General features: G+C 39.6%; 1 protein-coding gene across 1 annotated transcript in view; it reads right to left on the bottom strand.

Moving 5' to 3' along the window:
- The window catches only part of LOC143740007 (sine oculis-binding protein homolog B-like), a 26,234-nt gene that overhangs the window by 15,971 nt on the left and 263 nt on the right, over positions 1-10,000 (bottom strand). Inside the window, exon 1 of the mRNA XM_077232019.1 lies at positions 9,969-10,000. This exon is cut by the window's right edge and continues 263 nt beyond it. Coding sequence (XP_077088134.1) covers positions 9,969-10,000 — 32 coding nt within the window. The remainder of the gene's footprint in view (positions 1-9,968) is intronic.

The following is a 10,000-nucleotide window of genomic DNA, read 5'->3' as shown; positions in this document are numbered from 1 at the left end:
TTTCAGAAGTGTGTGTGTGTGTGTGTGTGTGTGTGTGTGTGTGTGTGTGTGTGTGTGTGTGTGAGTTTATGTGTGAGTTTATGTGTGCGTGTGCGTGCGTGTGTGTGTAAGAGTGTGTGTGTGTGTGTGTGTGTGTGACACACACACACGCACACACTCATCCCTCATCTGTGATCATTTACGGTGATGGAGCTGTGGATCATGATCTCAGATCGTGAGTCTGAAGAGTTTCTCTCTGAGATTAGAGAACCGTCACACGATCCTCCAGAAAATCAGACGACATTTAACACCAGTGCAGAGTCACACACACTTCCTAGAAACACACACACTCTCTCTCTCTTTCTCTCTCTCTCGTCAGATTGATTCTCTCTCTCTCTCTCTCTCTCTCTCTCTCGTCAGATTGATTCTCTCTCTCTCTCTCTCTCTCTCTCTCTCGTCAGATTGATTCTCCCTCTCTCTCTCTCTCTCTCTCTCTCGTCAGATTGATTCTCCCTCTCTCTCTCTCTCTCTCTCTCTCGTCAGATTGATTCTCCCTCTCTCTCTCTCTCTCTCTCTCTCGTCAGATTGATTCTCCCTCTATCTCTCTCTCTCTCTCTCTCTCTCTCGTCAGATTGATTCTCCCTCTCTCTCTCTCTCTCTCTCTCTCTCTCTCTCTCTCTCGTCAGATTGACTCTCTCTCTCTCTCTCTCTCTCTCTATCTCTCTCTCTCTCTCTCTCTCTCTCGTCAGATTGATTCTCCCTCTCTCTCTCTCTCTCTCTCTCTCTCTCTCTCTCTCTCTCGTCAGATTGATTCTCTCTCTCTCTCTCTCTCTCTCTCTCTCTCTCGTCAGATTGATTCTCCCTCTCTCTCTCTCTCTCTCTCTCTCTCGTCAGATTGATTCTCCCTCTCTCTCTCTCTCTCTCTCTCTCTCGTCAGATTGATTCTCCCTCTCTCTCTCTCTCTCTCTCTCTCGTCAGATTGATTCTCCCTCTCTCTCTCTCTCTCTCTCTCTCTCTCTCTCTCTCGTCAGATTGATTCTCCCTCTCTCTCTCTCTCTCTCTCTCTCTCTCTCTCGTCAGATTGATTCTCTCTCTCTCTCTCTCTCTCTCTCTCTCGTCAGATTGATTCTCTCTCTCTCTCTCTCTCGTCAGATTGATTCTCCCTCTCTCTCTCTCTCTCTCTCTCTCTCTCGTCAGATTGATTCTCCCTCTCTCTCTCTCTCTCTCTCTCTCTCTCGTCAGATTGATTCTCTCTCTCTCTCGTCAGATTGACTCTCTCTCTCTCTCTCTCTCTCGTCAGATTGACTCTCTCTCTCTCTCTCGTCAGATTGACTCTCTCTCTCTCTCTCGTCAGATTGACTCTCTCTCTCTCTCGTCAGATTGACTCTCTCTCTCTCTCTCTCGTCAGATTGACTCTCTCTCTCGTCAGATTGACTCTCTCTCTCGTCAGATTGATTCTCTCTCTCTCTCGTCAGATTGACTCTCTCTCTCGTCAGATTGACTCTCTCTCTCTCGTCAGATTGACTCTCTCTCTCTCTCGTCAGATTGACTCTCTCTCTCTCGTCAGATTGACTCTCTCTCTCTCTCTCGTCAGATTGATTCTCTCTCTCTCTCTCTCTCTCTCTCTCTCCATCTCTCTCTCGTCAGATTGATTCTCTCTCTCTCTCGTCAGATTGATTCTCTCTCTCTCTCTCGTCAGATTGATTCTCTCTCTCTCTCTCGTCAGATTGATTGACTCTCTCTCTCTCTCTCTCTCTCTCGTCAGATTGATTGACTCTCTCTCTCTCTCTCTCTCTCTCTCTCTCTCTCTCGAGTGCAAGCTGGGAGTTTGTGGACGGAGCGTGAGTGTGTGTTGGAGTGAGCTCTACGGTTTGAGTGAGTTTTCTATCTTTTTTCTATCTCTTGTGGCTTTTGTTGTTAGGTAAAGAGGAAAGTTTGTAGTGTTTGTGAGGAGCGTCGTCGGTCAGTGTGCACTGATCGCCATGGCGGCGTCTCAGCACGTGAGTTTAGAAAGTTTAACGCGGCGGCACGGTGTTAAGGTTGTACCCGCGGAGCGTTGTTCAGTTGAGGATTGCGTCCTCGCTGTTGCTGCTGTGGTTGGTCATGAGTGCATTCTTTCTGCGTCAAGAATGAATAGCGCAATAGTGTTGTTTTTGAACAATGTTGACAAAGTCAATCAAGTTGTAGAGACCGGGATTGTGGTGAATGAGTCACTTACTCCAGTCATGCCTTTAGTACAACCAGCGAAAAGAGTAGTATTGTCAAATGTCCCACCGTTTATTAAAAACGAAGTGATTGAAAGGGAATTGTCCAGACACGGAAAGTTTGTGTCAAAAATTAAGAAAATCTCACTCGGTTGCAAATCACCACAGTTGAAGCACGTTGTATCATTTAGGAGGCAGGTGCATATGATCCTAAATAACCAGAATGAGGAGCTTAATTTAGCCATGAAGTTTAAGATTGAGGATTTTAATTATGTTATTTGTGCTACCTCAGATGCGATGAAGTGTTTTGGTTGTGGACAAGAGGGTCACGTGATACGCGTGTGCCCTGAGAAGAACGCAGATCAGAATGACAACACAGCCGAAACGCTTAATACAGATCATGCACAAACGAGTGATACAGTATCTTGTGTTGAAAAAAATGGAATTGACGATCGTGAAAGTAATAAAAATGAGAGTGTGGCAATAAACGAAAATGTGCATGAAGCTGGTGTTTCTGAGGTCAGTGAGCAGGCCATATTAGAGCATGGTGTGGATGTTGACATGACAGATGATCAGAGTTTTTTTAAAACACCGACATTAAAAAGGAAAACTAGGACCAAAGGAAAAGAAAAAAGGGCTAGTAAAAAAGCTAATGGGATGGCTGGTGATGATGCAAGGGAGGGGGACTCGGAGTCGAGTAATGTTGGGGAGTCTGCAGAGAATAGTGAATGTGAATCTTCAGACTCTGTGAGCTCAGCTTCACTGAGGCGATCTGTCCGCAGCGCTTACACATCGGACAAAATTAAAACGTTTCTTCAGACAACGAAGGGCATGAAAGGTGTAAATGTAGAGGATTACTTCCCAGATCGTGAGATGTTTATAGATTCAATCATGGCTTTAAGGAAGGAGGGTGGAGCTTTCACTGAGCAAGAAGTCTTTAGGCTGAAGAAAATTGTCCAGAAGTTAAAACTAAATTTATTGAATGATGAATTTGAATCAATCTAGCTTTTCTTTTTTTGTGAAGTGTTTGTTATTGGTGTGCTCATATTACCTTTTTATGAGTAGAATAAGATTGGGCACACTTAATTTGAATGGTGCACGAGACAGCAAGAAAAGAGCAATGCTTTATGAACTGACTAGACAAAAGAAAATTGATGTAATGCTGGTCCAGGAAACTCATAGTGATGTTTTTAATGAAAATGAATGGCTAATGGAATGGGATGGGTCGATTATTTTAAGCCATAAAAATCACTGTAGTGGTGGCTTAGCTGTACTTTTTAAGAAAAACTTTAAACCAATTTCATATGAGGTAGAACATGTTGTTGAGGGACATCTATTGAAAATAACAGCAAAATTTGAAAAAATGTTTTTAGTTTTTATAAATGTGTATGCTCCTGTTATTGGTCCTGAAAGGGTTGTTCTTTTTGATAAATTAAGTAATATTTTGTCAAACTGTAAAGAGGAAGAGTTCATATTTGTTGGAGGGGATTTTAACTGTACAGCAAATGATGGAATGGATAGGAATCATAGAGAGCCACATCTAGCTTCTCAACATGCTATAAGAAAGCTTATAGAAGAACATGATTTGTGTGATATATGGAGAACTCTATATAAAGAACAAAGGCAGTACACATGGGCGCACACAAGAGAAAATTATATTTCTATGGCTAGATTGGATAGGTTCTATTGTTTTAAGTACCAGTTTAATGTTATTAAGAAATGTGAGATTTTGCCTTGTGGGTTTTCTGATCACAGTCTAGTAATCTGTAGTGTTTTCATCACTAATATAAAGCCTAAGAGTGCCTATTGGCACTTTAATACTTCTTTGCTACAAGACAATTTTTTTAAGGATGTCTTTATTTATTTTTGGAAACAGTTCAGTTCCAGGAAAAAAGATTTTTCATCCCTACAACAATGGTGGGATCATGGGAAAAAAGAAATACAGCAACTGTGTCGTCAGTACACTCTCAACGTATCCAAGGACATTTCCCAATCAATGAAAACCTTAGAGATTGAAATAGTGGAACTTCAGAATTTGGTAGAGTCCACAGGAAATCGAGGACATATTGAGCTCCTCAAAGTAAAAAAAAGGACTCTGGATAACCTGTTAGGCATCAGAGCACAGGGAGCTTTGATCCGCTCACGTTTTCAGAGTGCGGTAGAGATGGATGGCCCAACTAAATTCTTCTTCGGTTTGGAGAAAAAGAATGGTCAAAGCAGACTTATACATTCTTTATACTCATTGGAGGGTATAGAAGTGGTGGAGCCTAAGGAAATCAGAAAAAGAGCTGTATTATTTTATTCTGAGCTTTATAAAAGTGAACATACAGAGGAAGATGAGCTGGCCAGCTCTTTTTATATGGGTTTGCCTAAAGTTCCAGATGAGACCAATTCTTGGCTTGAGAGGCCGCTTTCAGCATCTGAACTGCATGTTGCTCTGCGGAGCATGGATTGCGGTAAGGCCCCGGGAATTGATGGTCTACCTGTCGAGTTTTATAAAACGTTTTGGTCAGTGTTGGGGGGTGATTTGCTGGCTGTGCTCAATGATAGTCTGGCCCGAGGTTTGCTACCTTTGAGCTGCAGGAGGGCAGTCATTACCCTGTTACCCAAAAAAGGTGATTTAAAAGAAATAAAGAACTGGCGCCCTGTTTCACTTTTATGCTCTGATTTAAAGCTCTTTTCTAAAGCTTTGGCCATTAGATTGAGGGAGGTAGTTGGGCAGGTTATTCATCGTGATCAAACTTACTGTGTGCCTAACAGGTCTATTTTTGATAATGTTTATTTAATTCGGGATATTTTGGACGTCTCTAGGCTATTGGACATAGACACTGGTCTCATTTCTCTAGATCAGGAAAAGGCATTTGACCGGGTTGAGCACAGCTATCTCTGGCGCACGCTAGAGGAGTTCGGGTTCAGCTCTGGTTTTATTGCCATGATTAGGGTTTTGTACCGGGATGTTGAGAGTGTACTGAAAGTGAATGGTGGTCTTAGTGCTCCTTTTAAAATTAACAGAGGTATTAGACAAGGCTGTGCACTTTCGGGAATGTTGTATGCTCTTGCCATTGAACCTTTATTGGTTAAGATCAGAGAGAGCATTGAAGGTTGGACCATACCTTGCTCTGGAGCAAATTTTAAGCTGTCTGCATATGCAGATGATATTATTGTTTTGGTTAAAGGGCAAAATGATGTTGATCTTCTTAAAGACATTCTTGACAAATTTGGTCTAATTTCCTCTGCCAAAGTTAACTGGTCCAAAAGTGAAGCCATAATAAGTGGTAACTGGTCCCATGGTCTTCCTACACTACCAGGTGATTTGTACTGGAAAAGAGATGGGTTAAAATATTTAGGAGTATATGTTGGCAATGATTCAATGTTAGGCAAAAATTGGGAAGGAGTTTTAGAAAAATTAAAGGGGCGATTGGAAAAATGGAAATGGCTTTTGCCAAAAATGTCTTTTAGAGGGAGGGTGATAATAATTAATAACCTGGTGGCTTCAGTTTTGTGGCATCGTTTGGCCTGCATTGATCCTCCAAATGGACTTCTGAGTAAAATTCAAGCCAGTATGGTGGATTTTTTTTGGAGCACTTTTCATTGGATACCGCAGAGCATACTTTTTCTACCCAGAGATGAAGGAGGACAAGGACTTATCCATTTGCCCAGCAGGGGGGCAGCTTTTCGACTTCTGTTTATTCAAAGGTACCTCACAGGACCTGAGGATCTTGTCTGGAGAAAAGTGGCTGATGCTATTTTCAATCAAGCTGGCGGACTGGGATTGAACTCTGTCTTGTTTTTGATGGACTCTAGTAAGCTGCAGTGCAACGGACTGACTCCTTTTTATAAGGGACTTTTTAAAGTTTGGGACTTATTTGAAAAACGGAGGTTGGATGCGACTTCCTCGTTGTACTGGCTTTTGGAGGAACCTCTTGTGCATGGAGCGCGGTTTGATGTTACGTGTGAAGTTACACCTGGACTGCTTCATTGTTTAATTTCCACTAAGACATTAAAACTGCATCATGTGTTGGATGTTGCTGGTTCTGGTTTGAATAATGTTCAGTCCATGGCCGCATATCTAGGTGTGCGGTCGGTACGGTATGTAGAAAAAATTCTGGACTTTTTTAAGCAGAAACTCACAGAAGAAGAACATAATTTGTTAATTGAATTTCATAATGGGAAACTGGTTCCTAATAATACAGATCCCTTTCCAAGTATTTTTCTTAGTCCCAATCTCAAAGGACTGTCTGGACCTTTTCTGAACCTGAGAGGGCTAGAAGGGTTAAGTTTGCAGGGTGTTCAGAGTAAAGTTTTGTATAAATGTCTTGTAAAAGTTTTAAATAAAGCACATTTAAAAGAACGTAGTGATACAGTGTGGAGAGAGAAACTTGGAATAGATGATGAAAATAAACCTGTTTGGAGAGTCTTATACAAACCACCAATTGAAAAACGCACAGGTGACATTCAGTGGAGGGTTTTACACGGCGCAGTTGCTGTAAATGCTTTTGTGAGCTTAATTAATCCCAATGTGTCAAGTGATTGTCCTTTTTGTAAAATGAGGGAGACAATTTTTCATTGTTTTTTAGAATGTTCTAGACTGTATGAAATGTTTTGTTTGCTTGATGTACTTTTCATGAATTTTGGGGAGATTTTTTCATCTATGATTTGGATTCTTGGTCCCAAATATAGTGTGGCGCAAAGAATAAAAAGTCAATTGTTGAATTTTTTAATTGGGCAAGCTAAACTTGCTGTTTACATAACCAGGAGAAACAAAATAGAGGGTAGAGAAGGACAACATGTGGTTATTGTCTTTAAAAATATGGTAAAAGCAAGGGTTATGTTTGATTTCAAGTTCTATAAACTGATGAATGACTTAGAAAGTTTTTTGCACAAATGGTGTTTTAATGGAGCTATTTGTACAGTTGAAGAAGAAATGTTGATTTTTGCTATGATGTTACAATAAGTCTTGTTTTTTGTATCTCCTTTTTGTCTTTTGGATAATGTGATTGGGTCATTCGCTGACGTTGTAATGATATAAATAAAGTGTGTTGAAAACTCAAAACTCTCTCTCTCGTCAGATTGATTCTCCCTCTCTCTCTCTCTCTCTCTCTCTCTCTCTCTCTCTCTCTCTCTCTCTCTCTCTCTCTCTCTCTCTCTCTCTCTCTCTCTCTCTCTCGTCAGATTGATTCTCCCTCTCTCTCTCTCTCTCTCTCGTCAGATTGATTCTCTCTCTCTCTCTCTCTCTCTCTCTCTCTCTCTCTCTCGTCAGATTGATTCTCTCTCTCTCTCTCTCTCTCTCTCTCGTCAGATTGATTCTCCCTCTCTCTCTCTCTCTCTCTCGTCAGATTGATTCTCTCTCTCTCTCTCTCTTTCTCTCTCTCTCTCTCGTCAGATTGATTCTCTCTCTCTCTCTCTCTCTCTCTCGTCAGATTGATTCTCTCTCTCTCTCTCTCTCTCTCTCGTCAGATTGATTCTCTCTCTCTCTCTCTCTCTCTCTCTCTCTCTCTCTCTCTGCCTCTTCTCTCTCTCTCTCTCTCTCTGCCTCTTCTCTCTCTCTGCCTCTTCTCTCTCTCTCTCTCTCTCCCTCTGCCTCTTTTCTCTCTCTCTCCCTCTTTTCTCTCTCTCTCTCTCTCTCTCTCTCTCTCTCTCTCGTCAGATTGATTCTCCCTCTCTCTCTCTCTCGTCAGATTGATTCTCCCTCTCTCTCTCTCTCTCTCTCTCTCTCTCTCTCGTCAGATTGATTCTCCCTCTCTCTCTCTCTCTCTCTCTCTCTCTCTCTCTCTCTCGTCAGATTGATTCTCCCTCTCTCTCTCTCTCTCTCTCGTCAGATTGATTCTCTCTCTCTCTCTCTCTCTCTCTCTCTCTCTCTCTCGTCAGATTGACTCTCTCTCTCTCTCTCTCTCTCTCTCGTCAGATTGACTCTCTCTCTCTCTCTCTCTCTCTCGTCAGATTGATTCTGCTGTTTTCTCATTAGCGGGAGACGGGCTTTCTCTTCCTCCGCTTCAATCCCACAATGTTGTTTCTGTTTCTTCTTGGCAGTTCCGACAAACATCTGTTCTCGGAGAGTGACAGGCCTGTCCCGAACCCCAGCCAAAGGCAACAAACCCGCCGCGACCCCGTCCTCGCTTGCATCAGGCCCGGATACGGTTTCATGTGTTTGGATTAAAGTTAGTTAAGTTGTAACTCTACACCCCCCAATGGATATCGTTTGCTGAGATCCCGAATCGCTCCCACAAAAAGAGCCGTTTCCTCCCTCGCAGAGATGGAAAATCCCACAGAAAACGCTCTGGAGAGAGTCTCTAAACGAGGATTGTGTGTCACGTGGGCATCCGCTTATAAACACATCATATATCGGGTGTCCGGGTCCGGTATCAAACAGAGATCCGTCTCGGCTGTGTGTGCTTCAATAAAACCAGGAACTCTATAAGGTCAACGTGTCAGTTGTGTGACGGTGGGCATGGAGTGTGTGTGAGTTAACACACATCTGGTGCTGAAACGCATCGATTGTGCACAATCAAATCTGCAGATTTATTTCTACGTGACGTTTAAAAATTACTTTTGTTTGTGTAGCCAAATGCAAATTGGTGATTATTTAGTAATGTTAAATTTTATATTAAATATTGTATTTTTTAAATGCTTTTATATTCTTTTTTTAATGTTTGTCAATTTAAAAAATATATATTTATATACATTTTATTTTTCCATTAGTTTATAATTATTTATAATTATAAAAATAAAATATTTGAACACATTTTTATATTTTAAAATATTTTACATGATGTATTTATTTTTAATGTTTATATAAAAATATAATTTTAATACATATTTTATTTAAAATTTGTATATTTTATATTTTAAAAATAGAATATTTAATACAAAATATTTTAATAAAACATTAAAAAAAACATTATGTAAAATATTTTTAAAAATTAAATATAAAAATGTCTTCTAATTGTTTTACTTACAGTATTTTATTTTTTAAACATTTCTTTATTCTCTATTTAATTTTTTATACTTTAAAAACAAATTAGTCAATACAAAATATAAAAAATAGAAATGTAATATAAAAACATGAGAAATAAATACATTATTTAAAAAATTAAACATATTTTTTATAATTGTATTACATAAAGTATTTTATTTTTTAAATATTTCTATTTTATATTTTATATATATATATATATATATATATATATATATATATATATATATTAAATACAATATTTAATACAAAATGAAAAAAAGAATAGAACAACATGAAAAATAAATACATTATATAAAAATTTAATTTATAAATATATATTTTTTATATAATTTTATTACATTCCGTATTTAATTTTTTAAGCATTTCTATATTCCATTTGATATAAAAAGCTTTGTTAGGCATCTGTTTTTTAAAAGATAAAGCATATATATATATATATAATGTATTATCTGTTTAAAAACAAATTAGAATACATGACGCAACATTAGTCCAGTGTACACACAGCTTCTTGGCATCAGATCATAATCATAATATTTCATCAGAATATGTATATGCTGCTCATCTAGACATCAAATCCCAGCAGAAATGGAGCATCAGTAAATGTTAAACTGGTCACTATATCTCCAGTATGAGATCCCAGTGAACCTCGTGTTTCCATCAAGCTTCTGAACCTGAAACTTAACCAGCGACAAGACTCGCGCACTGTAAGTCCCCGATCCAGACTCGATCAGCTCGTGTTCGAGATATTAAAGTCTCCATCTCTCAATCACACAAACTGCTGCAAATAATGCAATATTGTCATCTCGTACCTTCATCTCCTCGTTCACGGCTCTCCTGACGG

This window comes from Siphateles boraxobius, unplaced genomic scaffold (assembly GCF_051911475.1).
Source record: "Siphateles boraxobius isolate OS27281-9 unplaced genomic scaffold, OSU_SipBor_1 162, whole genome shotgun sequence".
Classification (NCBI taxonomy): domain Eukaryota; kingdom Metazoa; phylum Chordata; class Actinopteri; order Cypriniformes; family Leuciscidae; genus Siphateles; species Siphateles boraxobius.
This window is presented reverse-complemented; position numbering and strand designations above follow the sequence as displayed.